Here is a 14862-nt window from a genome sequence, read left to right on the forward strand (position 1 = left end):
TAGGATGCGGGAGTCATCATGATTTTCTCTCTGGTGAGCTAAGATCCCTTTTAGATCTCTGTGAAGATTCAGAAGCAAATACAAGGATCCATAATTGGGGGTTAGATTCAATTTCAGAGGCATAGTGCCCACAACCCAGAGGAATTTATAGATTTCTATATGCTACACACAACAACCGCACTATTCTTGTTTCCCTCTCCAGCGGTGGCACAGTGAAGCTCATCACAAGAGCCAGTATGTAGATTAGAGTCAGTAGTGTGTTGCTGTCACCATTCCTGAGAAGACTTGAGTTGTCTTTGGAGCACAGAGCATCTCATCCAAAGTACAAAATGCCATTGGATATAGCTACCATACCTGCTCATTTCCACCCCTGTGGTGACCAGACAGATCCTGTGAACACTGTCTGGGGAGGCAGGAAAAAATAAAAAGTGGCCTGAAAACTCCTGACGTCCACATGGACTCTGGCTATGCCTGCTGTCACTTCTATCTGTCTGAATTCCAGCCTTCACCTGTATGCCCTGCTCCTGGGAGCTGCGCTCTCCCTGCCTTCGACAGAGGATGGTTTAGAATGAGGATTCACTGTGAGAGGCTTACTTGGTAGTTTGACTACATTTTCTGAATAAGACACATCCTTGATCAAAGGCTCACATTTCATGAGGAGGGTTGAGATCACAAGATACAGATAAATCCATGAAGGTTTTAGTTGACTTCTGCTAGATCCTTACTGCCTTTCTTCTATTTTTCTCTCTTTCTCCCAGGTAGTCAAAGTGGGTAGCCCTCCTCATGGCTCAGCTTCACCCACATCAGAGGAAGGGAATCTGTATGAGACTTTCCTGTATTAACTGGTGATATTCACTTTAAAGAATCCTTTAAAACCTAGTCTCTAAAACTAGTTGTATATTTTGACATCTGTCGGTGAATTTTTATATTCTATATACAAAAGTGTCTCAGATTAGAAATTTTTAGGACTTAAGGAAGGCTTGTGCTGTGTTTCTTGTTAGTCACCTATGTTGTGGATGAATTAGTCTCTCGCTCTCTTTTTTCTTTTTTTAAATGCTGTTTTTACCAAGCATGGCTACTTTTCTCAATAATTAGAAACTCTGTTTAGTACTTAAATAACATCACTCTGGTGTTAGAGCCCAGCATGAGGTTAGCCTGCAGGAAGTGTGCTTTTAGTGAAGATTTGCTGACTGAGTAAAGGACCAAATATAAACAGCTGTTGTTTGACTATTATTTACTTTTCTTCAAGGGTGATCACAGTATTAGACCTTCTGTAGTTAAAACATGGATTAGGGTGGAAAGAGAGATGGGAAATCTTCATACTCTTTCCCAAAACAACTCTTTAGTCACCTTGGTTTCTTCTAGCTTCTCAACAAATTCCTTTTCACATGAGTGAGATTTCATTAGCTTAAATGACTTTTTGGTGGCCAAGAAAATGACTGTATATAAGGTTCTAAGTGCAAATGATTTATTTATAATTAGCTTTCATAAAAACATAAGTGAGTGAGGGTTTGCTTCCTATCAAAAATACTTAATTGCCAGCACCGTCAGTCATGATCTAATCTTTGGCATGTGAAGATGATTTTCTAGCAGCTAGATTCACGAAGTAATAGAATGTTTGTTCTATGGAAGGCACTTTCTCTGACATCCAAGGATCCCTAAAAGTCCTTTGGAGACCACTATGCTGTAGAAGAAACTTGTGGTTCTAGTAACTCTGTGGTTATAGTGACTCTCCTTCTTAGCTGGAGCTTCAAGCTTACAGGTGGTATACCTTCTTTCTAAATCAGATGCGTTCCTGAGTCCTTTCTAAGGATGGAAGACAAGTGCCATTCAGCCCCTTGCCAGCATTCTTCTCCTGGCTGTTCACCAGGCTGACAGTGTTTACTCTTATTCCATTCCATGAGAAGCTTGGTCTTTGGAAAATTGGTGTTTAATTTCCAGTTCCTGAGGTTGCTTATTTTAGTAAGTCCATTGACGAATAAGGGAGATTCATTAATGACTGCATTTAATTATTTCTACCTTCAATGTCTTGGTCTCTGTTACTGGAATACAATTAGCCATGTGAGGAAGTCCTCAAGCAATCAGACGTTGTTGGGCTGAAGTATGAGGACCCACTGAACTCTGATATTCAGGGTATGTGCGTGATTCTTACTGCATAATTTGAATGAATGTGATTCCTGGATCCTGCCCCAAGACTGCAGTCAGAGTCCACTTGGGCTGTAATCAGCAATGTTCTTTGGTTGATATGACTCAGAAATTCTGAGAAATTCTGATCATAACGGGATAATTGGGATAGCTTTCTGCTGTTCTGTCTTCAAAAGTACCTATTCTACGGCTTAGTTATTGCTAGCTTATTTTCTTACCTTCTGAAAATTCCAGAATCTGTTGGTTGCAGATCATTCTTCTTGAAAACAGGCACTCAGAAAACAATCACCAATATTACGTGGTCTGGTATGGAGAGAAATTTTGAAGAAGTTAAGTAGAAAGACATCCTTTCTGTCATAGCAACATAGCTTTTCTTACCGGCTCAGCAGCTTCATACGACAGGAACCAGTAATGCTTGGCTTTCCTTCTGTCCATAGAGATCTGGTGGGGTTCTTACACCGTTCAGCCCTTCAACTCTTGTATCTGCTACGAAGTTCCTCCTCTACCCCACTGGCTTGTGCTGCTGTCCTTCTCCCATGGAGGTCTGTTGTGTGATGTGATGGTCTTTGCACACTGGCCGTGACACAGGTCATCATCCAACTACCCTGTCTTCTCCTTTCTAAATACCGTATGTAGGTGTCTGAGGGAAGTGGGTTCTTGGGTCATTCCCCCACGGGTACGGCTAAGTCTTCTGGACTTAAGTCATATGAGTAGCCTGAAAGAAATGGTCATACGTGGAGGAAGTGACATCCAGTATCAAGTAAACAATAACCTTCAGGCAGTTTGGATCCAGGTAAGTAACTGCTACATGTCTCTCCTTGACACCTTTATGGTGAGGATAATTCTAGGATATCAGACCTTTGGAATGGTCCAGTTTCCAAATGCCTTCTCTATAGGTGTTTTGTAAATATACCAATATAAGGGTCTATTGAGAAGAAATGTGGCAAGGAGTGCAGACCAGACCTCTGGATTTATAGCAGAGTACAGGATGGGTATGTTTTTACTGCCTTCACAGCAGCTTAGTGTTTCCTAGTACATTGTAAGTGCTCAATAAATGTTCATTGCTGCTTTATCATTACTATTATTATTATTATTATTTAGAATTCAGTGTGAGAGGCTAGTGTGGAGATTTCTCAGTTGGGATAGAATATACTAAAAAAATACATATTTTTCATTGTAGAGATTTACCTTAAGGTTATAAATATATTGCCTGTAGTTAAAATGAGCAGTTAATTCTTTCTATAGCTTAATCTTAATATAGCAGTGTGACTTTAGTAATTGCTTTCAGTCTTAGAGGTCAGTAAATAGGGCTATTTATAATTAACTTGTTAGGGCATTGTTTGAAATGCTTTGCCTACCCAGGGCCCACTCCAGTGGACTAAACAGTTAGAAATTAGAACAGGAGGACTGCTGATAGATCATTCCTTTTATAATGTTGCTGAAGTTCTGATTATGTAAATTTGTGTATGTATTGTGTAAATTCTTAATTTTTTTTTCATTTTATTTTTAAATATGAGGAGCTCCCCTACTTGAGTTGTAAGACTGATGTGGACACTCTTCATGACACCTAACATGGGTTTTCCTTTTCTTAATTATACTGCATGATCTTTAAGTAGTTCTTCCTTCTCCTGGGCAAATGTGCGTTCTAAACATTTATACCGAATTGTGTTTGTTTTCTTGCAGTTGAACTGGCAATGATCATGGACCGTTTGTACGGTGGTGTCTGCTATGCCGGCATCGATACGGACCCAGAGCTGAAGTACCCCAAAGGTGCCGGCCGCGTGGCGTTCTCCAATCAGCAGAGTTACATTGCAGCCATCAGCGCCCGCTTTGTGCAGCTCCAACACAATGACATTGACAAACGGGTGAGCAGCCGCTTGGGGTATCATTGCTGCTGTGGGAAAGAAATGAAGTTTGTTTTCTGGGCCCCATGGGGAGAGAAGCACCTCGTGATCATAAGTGAGCAGCTCTACCTTACATGGTATCAGTCCATGAGTCCCTCCAGGCTGCCTGAAAAAGAGCATACCCATGGTATTTCAGGCGTTAATGAACCTTCTGTCTCACCCATCCCCAGGGTGATGTTACACTTATGAAAATAACCCTGCAGAATTTAGCTTACCCAACTGGAGCTGTTTAAAAGATGATGCCAACAGTGCATTAACAAAGGTTGCGAGCTGGTGACCTGTTTGACCCCTGTGGTGCTCTTAAAACAAGTAAGTTTGGACTCACATTTAATGTTAATGTTCAGGAGTATACATAAAATTTTGCAATTCTGATTTCTCTTAAAATTGCAAGGTCACACATGATAGCAATCACTGGAGCCGAAGTACTGCTGTCTCTTTGAGTCCCTCCAGTTCCCTGTCGTCCTATTCATACGTAACACACATGCGCATGCGCTTCCTGCCCTCCTGCTCCGGGGCGTTGCCTGCCTGGCCACTGCAGGCATTCTGATTTGCTCCCTTTGATCTAGAGAGGGGACACATGACGGAGTTGTAGAGAGTTGGTGTGCTCAGTCGGTTTTGTGGACAGACATAGGTCTAAATCCCTGAAATCCCAGCTCTGCCACTCTTTGGAAGTTTGGGGAAATAGAAGGTGGTAGGAGGAGATAATCTGAGACCTATATTAATGGATTAATAGAACAAGTAGGAGAATAGATCAGGTATTGAACACCTCCCTTTGCAATTATACAGTGGCTGTTAACACTTCCAGCAAAGGATGTTCTTGGGGCATACATTGCACTGGGATAAATAAAGTAGGAAATACGTTCTTTTTTTTTTTTTTTTTAAGATTTATTTATTGAAGAAAGAGAGTGAGAGAGAGAGAGTCTTAAGCAGACTCCGCACTGACTGCAAAGCCCGACATAGGGCTCAGTCTCAGGACCCTGAGATCAAGACCTGAGCCAAAACGAAGAGTTGGACGCTTAACCGGCCAGGCACCCCAAATATGTTCTAGTATGAAGTTTTACCTATACTCTCTATGGTCGACTTTGACTAATTTTGTGTAGCTGACTTAAATTTCTTAGAAGGTGAAAGCTTCAGTTGGTGGTGGATTTTTAAATATAGCAAGTTATATTTTTATTAAGACATATATCTGATCAAATTTCAAAAGCCAGTGCCTAAAATAAACAGTTGCTACGTTACTGGGCTCCTTAAAAGTAAGTAGTGGTGGTTTGTTTGTTTTTTGATTAAAATAAAATAATTCTTTCTCAGAATTTTGGAACACTCTTTGAATTAATGGAGACTCGGAGGTGTGATAAAGATTCAACTCCATTCCTAGCTTTCAAGGACCCCCTACAGACCGTAAGCTCCGCAGAGATAGGCACGGTGTCTGTCTCAGTCTCTGCTTCCTTCCCGGTGCTTACCCGTTGCTTGGTGTATAGCTACGGTAGTAAGTGCTCGATAAACCTTTGTTGAATTGACGAATGGTTATACTCGCAGGGTTTTCTTTACTGCTGCTGGCGCCAGCGGACTTGCTTGTGCCAGGGCTTTCGTGAGTCTGAAACACCAGATTTTTAGACACCAGACATTTAGACAGCTCTGCACTCACCACTGCTGACCCCAGGTCATAAAATTAACCTGAGGAGCCTTAGATTCTCATCTGTGTGCTTTCTTTGTTCCTCTCTGAAGCCAGAACTAGTGACTGGACAGGAGGTGGTACTAGGGATGATAGAGAAGGCTCCCTTTCCCCATGCTTCTATCTTCCCTTTGCCCCCAGGCTAACAGCCTCCTGGCCTATTCCTTAATGGAGGGAAGTACACTTGGCCCAGGGAATATGGCGATCTTTGAGCACCTTTTAAAATCACAGTAAACTCAGATGCTGCTTGTTTTGTTGCCCACCCCTACTCCTTCCCCTGCTATACTCAGGCCCTCAGTGTTTCTTCCCACAAGACTTAGACCTAGGTAAAAAGGAGAGAGGTGGCTTTGATTTTGTGAGTATGATCATAGGCCATGCTTATGAAAATGGTTTGGAACATCAAACTTCTGAGGACTCGAGAAAACCATTGCCTATTTTCTGCCTGCTGCGTTTGGGTTAACTGTACCTTCCATCTTGCAGACTAGTCCTTGATAACATTTAGAGGAATAGCCAGTTGTAGTGGAAAGAGTATGGAGTTTAGAGCTAGAATAGATTTCAGTACTTTTAAATCTCTGCTGCACTAGTCATTGGTGACCCCAAGTAAGTTAATTAATGCCAGGAGCCTTGGGTCCTCATCTGTAACTCCCTCCTGGGGATGGTCTGAAGAATAAATGGGATTTGAGGATTGAACAGCCAGAGCTGTATGACCTTTGGATAGATGTTTAGTAACTAGCATTTGATGGTTAACAGTATTTGTCTTGCTACAAATGCACTTAATACTGATGTTGTTAATGTTATGTAGCTTGAATTTTATCAGTTGCTCGCTGAAGATGTAGTAAACGGACAGACTGGTCACACGGCTGGGTCTGCATCTGGTCCTGTTCCCTGTGGGTTATACGACTTTGGGTAGATCACTTAAATGCTGAGCTTCAGTGTATGATGAAGGTGGTAGTAATAGCCCCATGGGAAACCTGGAAGAGGAGGTGGCATATACAACATAACACACCGTACATATGCGTAGTGGGACTGTTGCCATGGTCAAAAGAATGCCACCTCCATCCACATGGTATCTAGAAGAGACCTGTCCATTCTGCAGTGCCCTGAGGTGAGAACCATCTAAGGGAGAGAATTAGAAATCATTAAAAGTGGCACAGTCCTCCTCTCCTCTGCCTCCCAGCTCCATCTTCATGCTCTTGTTTGCCCTGCCCAATATGGAGACCATTTTCTTCATTATGAGAGATACAAGCCAGCTTCCGTCTGGAGATAGGCTGCTCCTTTTTCAGTGTTCTTCTGTGAACATTACACTCCCTTCCCCCAAACTGTTACTCTGTCCTCTTGTTTTCTTCTTAATTTGAATGTAGCCAACAGTACCTTATTTTTTTGACTCTGGCATTTTGAGCCTCTGTTAACTGCACCTTTCTTAGATGCTTTTTAAAGTTTATTTATTTTTCTCCGAAAGCGTAAGTTTGAGCTTTCCAGAGAGCCCCCATTATATATAAGCACATCAGTATCTCCTCAGGTAATGCTCTTTCTTGGGCGCTCTGTTCTTGATTGTCTACAGAGAATTTCTCATTAGGCACAACCTTCTTTCCTGAATAACCCCTCTAGATTTTTAGCAATAGTCTCATAGCTAAGGTTTTAGAACTTGCTGTCCTAAAAGTCAGGAGCAGATATCTTCCTGTGCCCATAATCCCTTTCCCTTACTATTGCAAATTCCAAGATGCTACAGTCCTATTCTGCTTCCTTCTTATGTTAGCCTACAGTTGCCTTTAAACCAAGACCTTGACTATTTTTTTTTTAAAGATTTTATTTATTTATTTGAGAGAGAGAGAATGAGAGACAGCACGAGAGGGAAGAGGGTCAGAGGGAGAAGCAGACCCCCGCTGAGCAGGGAGCCCGATGTGGGACTCGATCCCGGGACTCCAGGATCATGACCTGAGCCGAAGGCAGTCGCTTAACCAACTGAGCCACCCAGGCGCCCCAAGACCTTGACTATTTTAAATAGCATCAACCTTTATTACCATTCTGGTCAAAGGAACTTCCTTTGTTGTCTGCATCATTATGAATGCAGATATAGTGCAATCAGTCAACTAAAGACAAACAAACCCTACAGATAGCATTTTACAGTCCATTTGCTTGCTGTTTGCAGCCCCATAACCCTTTCATTTTTGCCCCATATGGAGAGTAAAAGAGGGCCACCTGGAGAGCAGCAATGCCAGGAACCATGGAAGTTCTAGGACTCTTTGAGGGGTGTGCTCTCAGGTTGTACCTTTCCTAGGTAAACTGTGGGAGGTTACATGAAGAATTTCACTAATGTATTTCCTTTACCTCTTGTATCCAACCAACTTTTCTCAAAAAAGACATCTCTTTTGAGAATTTAAATATTTATGTATTTATTATTATTGTTGTTATTGCTGCTGTTTAGCTAAGTTTTTAGATGGAGTGGTCTATGAGAAAATACAACCTTTTATAGATTTGATTTCTTCTCATAGTCTTAGAGACTTTTTGGTTTGCTTATGAATATAAAATAAGATATGTCAATATGCAACATCTGTGGGAGCTGTCGATTCTGTAGCTTTGGCACTTTTATGTCTCTGCTGTTCTTTCATTCATCCATAATGCCATCATCTTTAAGGAGGTGGCCTTTTTGTTTTTGTTTTGGTAACAGCATTATTTAGATATTATTCACATACCATACAGATCACCAATATAAGTGTACAGGTCAACAGTTTTTAGCATATTTACATAGTTGTGCAGGCATCACCACAGTAAAATTTAGAACACAGGAAGAGGTACTGCATAGCCTTCAAGCCTGCACTAAGAGGGTGAACTGAACAACAACCCCCAGTGGGGGAGGGAGTGGGGACACTGCATTTATCCTACTTAGTTATTATAGGGAGGGGGTCCTCCTTATTTAACCTGTACTCTTTGAAGTCACAGGAACAAGGTAGCCCAGGCTGCGGAGACAAGCTTCTGACCCACACTATAACTGTAATTAGAGTCCCCCAAGAATATGTGACTTGTTGGAGTCGGCTGATAAATCCACACATCAACAAACTTCTTGCCATGGTCTGGCTAGCAATGGGAGGACTCATATGGTGCTTCCTTACAGAGCTGCCAGGATTTTGATTCTGCCACATGTGCCCAGAGGTCTGAATGGGAATGCTTGGCACATGGGTGGTGCTCAGTAAATGTGTAGAATAAATCAGGATGATGTATGGGAGAACAAGGACCGGAAGCAACCACAGAAGGCTGTCAAGGATACTGGAGTGAGTCACTCTCATCTCTCACCTGGATATCTAGAGGAGGTTCCCCACTGGTCTCCCCAGTTCAGCTTAGCCAATCGCCACTACATTCTTTACATAAAAACCAGAGTGACCTTTTAAAATCCTTTAAACCTTTTGGTTATGTTGTACTGTCATTAGGGTAAAGGTCAGAACCCTTAATAATACTGCCTACATGACCCTTCATGTACTATACACTTTTTTTGCCGTAGCTCTCTCTTCCTCACCTTGAGTCAGTCACAACTGGCCTTTTTCTCTCTTTTTCAAGGTCATTATACATACTGTTTCTTCTGCCTGCCTAATACCTACTTTTCCTTTGGGTCTCAGCTTAATTATATTTTTGGAATCCTTTCTTCAGTGAAGCTTACATCTCCGTCATAGATCATTGTTGTAATACCATCTACCATTCCTTTGTTGCCTTAAATATCTCTGTAATGAAATATTGCTTCATTTAATGTCCCATCTACTCTGTTAGACTTTACAATCCATGAGGGCAATGACTATCTTCATGTTAGCTACTGTATACTTAATACTTGACACATAGTGGACACATTAATTATTTGTTTTTAGATGAATAAATGGTGAGTTATTGAATGAGTGATGACTCATTTGAGAGGTGGCTCAGATGGGAAGCACTTAGATAGCAACCTTTGGCATGTCCAGGGCACTTTGCACAACTTTCCTTTTCTACTTCATTAAGAACACTCACTTTTATGGAGCACCTGGGTGGCTCAATCGGTTAAGCTTCTGACTCCTGATTTTGGCTCAGGTCATGATCTCAGGGTCATGGGAATGAGCTCCACACCGGGTTCCACGCTCAGCAGGGAGTCTACTTGAGATCCTCTCACTCTGCCCCTCCCCTTGCTCGCTCACTCACACACACATGCACGCTCTCTCTCTCAAATAAGTAAATCTTTAAAAAAAAAAAACAACTCCCTTACGTAATAAAGAAATTTAGAATATCAGAAAATGTTCTTTGACATTAAAGCTGGACTTATTAAGCTTAGGTATGACGTTGGTCCAGCCTCCTTTATTTTGCAACAAATGAGAATCTAGGAGAGGTTTGGAGACTGTCAAGAAACCCGTCAATTAAGAGCAGAGCTGCCTCTGCTCATGGGACTCCCTCCCAGAACCCTGAGCTCACCCAAGGTCTAATGTCTCTTCAACCCACTTCTTCCATGAAGTCCTTTTTCCACAGACCTTAGATTTGGAACGTCTGAGTTAGATTATAGGTCCTTTTGTGGGATTTATATATGTTTCAGTAGTTCATGTAACTTCCCAAGTGAATGTAGTCTACACAGAGCAGAGCACATCTGGGGTTTGTTATCAAGAGTTTCTAATATGTTTATAGGTCATAACATTAGCAAAATGAGCTGGAAAATTTTCTGTGCCTTTTTGCAGTTGTTTTGCTTTTGATTTTCACTTTCATGTTGTCTTCATATGAAACCTTTTACAAGTGAGTGTGAACCAGTGCAACTCCACTGGATTATAGCATTTGATTAAGTGTTTGGCATTTTAAGTGCTATAATGACCCTTGTTATAGAACATTATTATTATAAATGACACAAAGGGTGGGGAAAATAAAAAAATTTAAAAATGTTTTAAATGACACGAATACAATTTATGCTTGTTTTTACTTCCAAGGAAACATTATTAGCATCTTGAAATAAATACTTTAAAGGTTACATTATGCATATGTTATGGCTAACTGTCACTAATTATCAGCCAGTTGTCCCTGTGTTGACAATATTAAGGTTGGGTGATGCCCAGCACAGCAGTTCTTGGCGTCTTTCTTTCTTTTTCTTTTTTTAAGATTTTATTTATTTATTTGACAGAGAGAGACACAGTGAGAGAGGGAACACAAGCAGTGGGGAGTGGGAGAGGGAGAAGCAGGCCTCCCACGGAGCAGGGAGCCCGATGTGGGGCTCGATCCCAGGACCCCGAGATCATGACCCTGAGCCGAAGGCAGACACTTAACAACTGAGCCACCCAGGTGCCCCTCTTGGCGTCTTTCACGTTAGCTACTGTATATTAATACTTGACACATAGTGGACACACATTAATTATTTGTGTTTAGATGAATAAATGAGTGAGTTGCCTCATTTATCTTCTGCCTTGGCACACACGAGGCATGTGATGCGCTCTCCCAGGTAACAGGTTCCCTAGAACACTAATAGGGTGGGGTATTTCTGGGGTATGGCCATCAGGATCTTAGAGGGAGTACACTCCATGCCCACTCCTGTCCTTACTACGCAGAGAACCATGGCGATAGTGAGTAAGTGTTCTGTTCTGGCTTGGGAACTGTGAGATCTGAGTCAACACTCCTAGCTCTTCTCCCAGTAATGTGACCTTGGACAATTTACCACCTTTTAGAAGTTTGATTTTATTGATTTTATTTTCCAGTAGTGGTAAGAGGACCAGTCTTCCTTATAGTTTGTGGTGCTGATAAACAATGACAGATGAAGAAGTGCTTTGGAAAGTTATTTGGCTGTGTAGATACTGATTTGTATTATTGCTGAGCCTGGCTTATTTAAATTGTGCGGTTGCCTAATCATGTACCAAAGCTAATTGTTGACTCTCTTTTTTTTTTCTTTTAAAGCACCTACTTAGTTCCACTAAGGATCTTTAATATAGAGACAATGAAATAGTTGAAGTTCACACACACACACACACACACACACACACACACACAATTAACATAGCTGCTAATCTGCCAACATGCTGTTTGGATATTAGTCAAGACACACATAGAGACTCTTAAGTCCCTTTTATAGATGTAAACACCTAAATGCATTTTCCGTGTAAAGGATTGAAGAAAGAAAGAAGTCCTCTCCAGAAAGAAGTATTTTTACCAATATCTTTTCTCTGATAATGAAAAGATTTTGAACCTGAAGTTGAATAGGAAGTTAGGATTAAATTTTGCTTATAATCCATGAACAGCATTTCTGTGAAAAACTGGAACAGTTTAAAGTATTTAAGTACATTAAGGGCAAAAGAGGACACCTGTACTCATTCAGTCTTTTTTAATGGTATTTTTAGAAGTGATGCCAAATGAACACTTAGGACTTGAAAGCTCTGCTAAATTCAGTTTTCTTTATAACTCAAGGCTAGGTCACTCACATATGAAAGATTTTTATAGTGTAAAAAATGAGATCATTAGAAAAGAGGTGATCTTTTTACATGGCCGTTTTCTACCCTTTTGTCTACTCTGTGTGGTCCTGAGAAAATTTATAAGGATAGAATCAGTTGAATCTCCTTTAGTCTAACAAAAGTATATTTGATTGATATGAACAATTTCTTTATAAAAATCTGAGCAGTCCCCCTCCCAAAACACAGCTATTGTTTACCACAACCTGGTCATGTTGTCTCCTAGAAAAAATTTTTTAAGATTTATTTATTTATTTTAGAGAGCATGGGAGAGGGGCAGAGAGAGAGGGAGAGAGAGAGAATCTCAAGCAAACTCCAAGCTGAGTGTGGAGCCTAACGTGGGACTCAGTACCACGACCCTGAGATCATGACCTGAGCTGAAATCAAGAGTCAGCCACTTACCCATCTGAGCCCCCCAGGTGCCCCTTCCTAGAAATTTGTAGGTTAGATGTTTATAACTTGAAATGCATCATGCAGCAGACATTGGTTAAAGTCTGCCAACTCAGCCCACAGAGACCTTTTTACTACTAGAAAGGATAATAGGCTAGAATCAGCCGATCTGGAGTTTAGTCCTCACTAAACCACTTCCTGTATAACTTCAAGGAAGGATAGGGGTGTGTGTGTGTGTTAATGAAAGCAATTTTAAAAACTTAAAGCACTCTGTCAGTATACATTGGTACTGAGAACACATTGATTTATATGAAACCATGACTAATATTTGAACTCTTCTGGAAGATACTCATTAGACAATCTAATTAGAATTTCACATGATAAAAGGGGTTAAATATGTCAGACAAGACAGGGGTAACATTGGTTGGTTATCTCAGTTTTTGAAACAGGAGAAGGAGCTCTCAGTAGGCAGGTCTGGCCTGCCTTGAAATCTGTCCCTAAAATTATTCCCCTAAACCACCAGGTCCTAAAATATTCTCTGTAAAATATGAGTCCCTTTTGATTTTAATATCTATTTTTTTTTTAAAAGTCTTTTTCTGAGTCAGATAAGTTTGGAAATGCTTTCTTGAAGAATGTTAAATAGGCAGGTTTATTCTAGGACTTCTTAGAATCTTTTATGTACCAATCTTCATTGTGAAGACTCAAGAAGGAAACAGTATGCAGCTTTTCACAAATTACTTTATCATGGAACTCTTCTGAATTTATCATATCTTGGGAATAATGTTCTAGGGAACCCACTTGAGAAAACACTCTGTTTTCAGTTTCTTCTTCATGCTCAAATTCAGAAGTTTAATATGTATATAGTGGTGGTTTGGGGTTTTGTTGTTGTTGTTTCAAATTTTTATTTAAATTCTAGTTAGTTAACATGTAGTGTAATATTGGTTTCAGGAGTAGAATTTAGTGATTCATCACTTACATACAACACTCATTGCTCATCACAAGTGCGCTCCTTAATCCCCATCACCTATTAAGCCCATCCCCCACTCCTCCCCTCCAGCAACCCTCAGTTTGTTTCCTATTGTTTAGAGTCTCTTCCAGCTTATTTCCCTCTCTCCTTTTTTTCTTTTCCCCCTTCCCATATGTTCATCTGTTTTGTTTCTGAAATTCCACATATGAGTCAAGTCATATGATATTTGCCTTTCTCTGACTGACTTATTTCACTTAGTGTAATACCCTCTAGTTCCATCCACGTTACTGCAGATGGCAAGATTTCATTCTTTTTGATGGCTGAATAATATTCCGTTGCATATATATGCTACACCTTCTTTATCCATTCATCAGTTGATGGACATTTGGGCTCTCTCTATAGTTTGGCTATGGTTGATAATGCTGCTATAAACATCGGGGTGCATGTACCCCTTAGAATCTGTATTTTTTTATCCTCTGGGTAAATACCTAGTGATGCAATTACTGGGTTATAGGGTGGTTCTGTTTTAATAAGTAATGATTGTTTTTCCTTTCCCTAATCCCTTTTCCCCAAGTGTGTCCTACCCATCATATATTTTCTTTTTTTTTTCTTGTGCTGAAAAGGCAGATGAGAGCTACCCTCTTAATAGTTTTTAAGTGTACAATAGAGTATTGTTAACTATAAGCACAATGTTCTGCAGCAGATCTTTAAAAGTTTTTCATCTTGCATAACTGAAAGCTGATACCCTTTGAACAGCACCTCCCTACTTTCCCCTGTCCCCAGCTCCTGGCAACCACAATTCTACTTCCTGATTTCTATGAATTTGACTACTTTAGATCTGTCATATAAATGGATGTGTCCAGTATTTTCTCTGTAAGCATCTTTGCCGTAGATATTTTTGCCACAAGCATTTTCACCACATAACTAATTGGCCATAAGGCAATTTTGCCCTAAAAGATAAATAACTGATTGGCAGTTTGGTTTCATCAGCTGGTTGAACATTTGGTTTCACTTCTCCATTGATGCAGTACTCCCATTTTTATATTATATAAATCTTAGCCCTCCTAATGGTCTACACAGTGACACAGAGTTTTGAACTCACATTTCCCATAGAACTTTGGAATGTCTGTCAGTGGACATGTGACAACATGCCAAGAACAAACAATGGTGTAGAAGGCTTTCACAAAGCAATACAGTGCTCATTCACAAATGTGCATCCTAATATTTGGAAACTGATAGCCTGTCTTAATGAAGGAAAGAATTTCAGTGAAAAAAAGAAAAAGCATGATGCCAAATGAGATGAATCAACAAGCAAAAAAAAAAGGTTTTATACTCCGAACGAAAGACTTTGAAGAC

The 14862-nt window shown here is 40.4% G+C and overlaps 1 protein-coding gene across 8 annotated transcripts in view; it reads left to right on the plus strand.

The window, feature by feature from the left end:
• Positions 1-14862, plus strand: part of CPEB3 (cytoplasmic polyadenylation element binding protein 3) — a 190827-nt gene that overhangs the window by 160819 nt on the left and 15146 nt on the right. For all 8 annotated transcript variants that reach the window (XM_081823834.1, XM_081823832.1, XM_081823833.1 and 5 more), the window contains one exon: positions 3829-4010. In XM_081823834.1, coding sequence (XP_081679960.1) covers positions 3829-4010 — 182 coding nt within the window. The remainder of the gene's footprint in view (positions 1-3828; positions 4011-14862) is intronic.

Source organism: Leptonychotes weddellii, chromosome 6 (genome assembly GCF_054177405.1).
Source record: "Leptonychotes weddellii isolate Sample4059 chromosome 6, ASM5417740v2, whole genome shotgun sequence".
Taxonomy (NCBI): domain Eukaryota; kingdom Metazoa; phylum Chordata; class Mammalia; order Carnivora; family Phocidae; genus Leptonychotes; species Leptonychotes weddellii.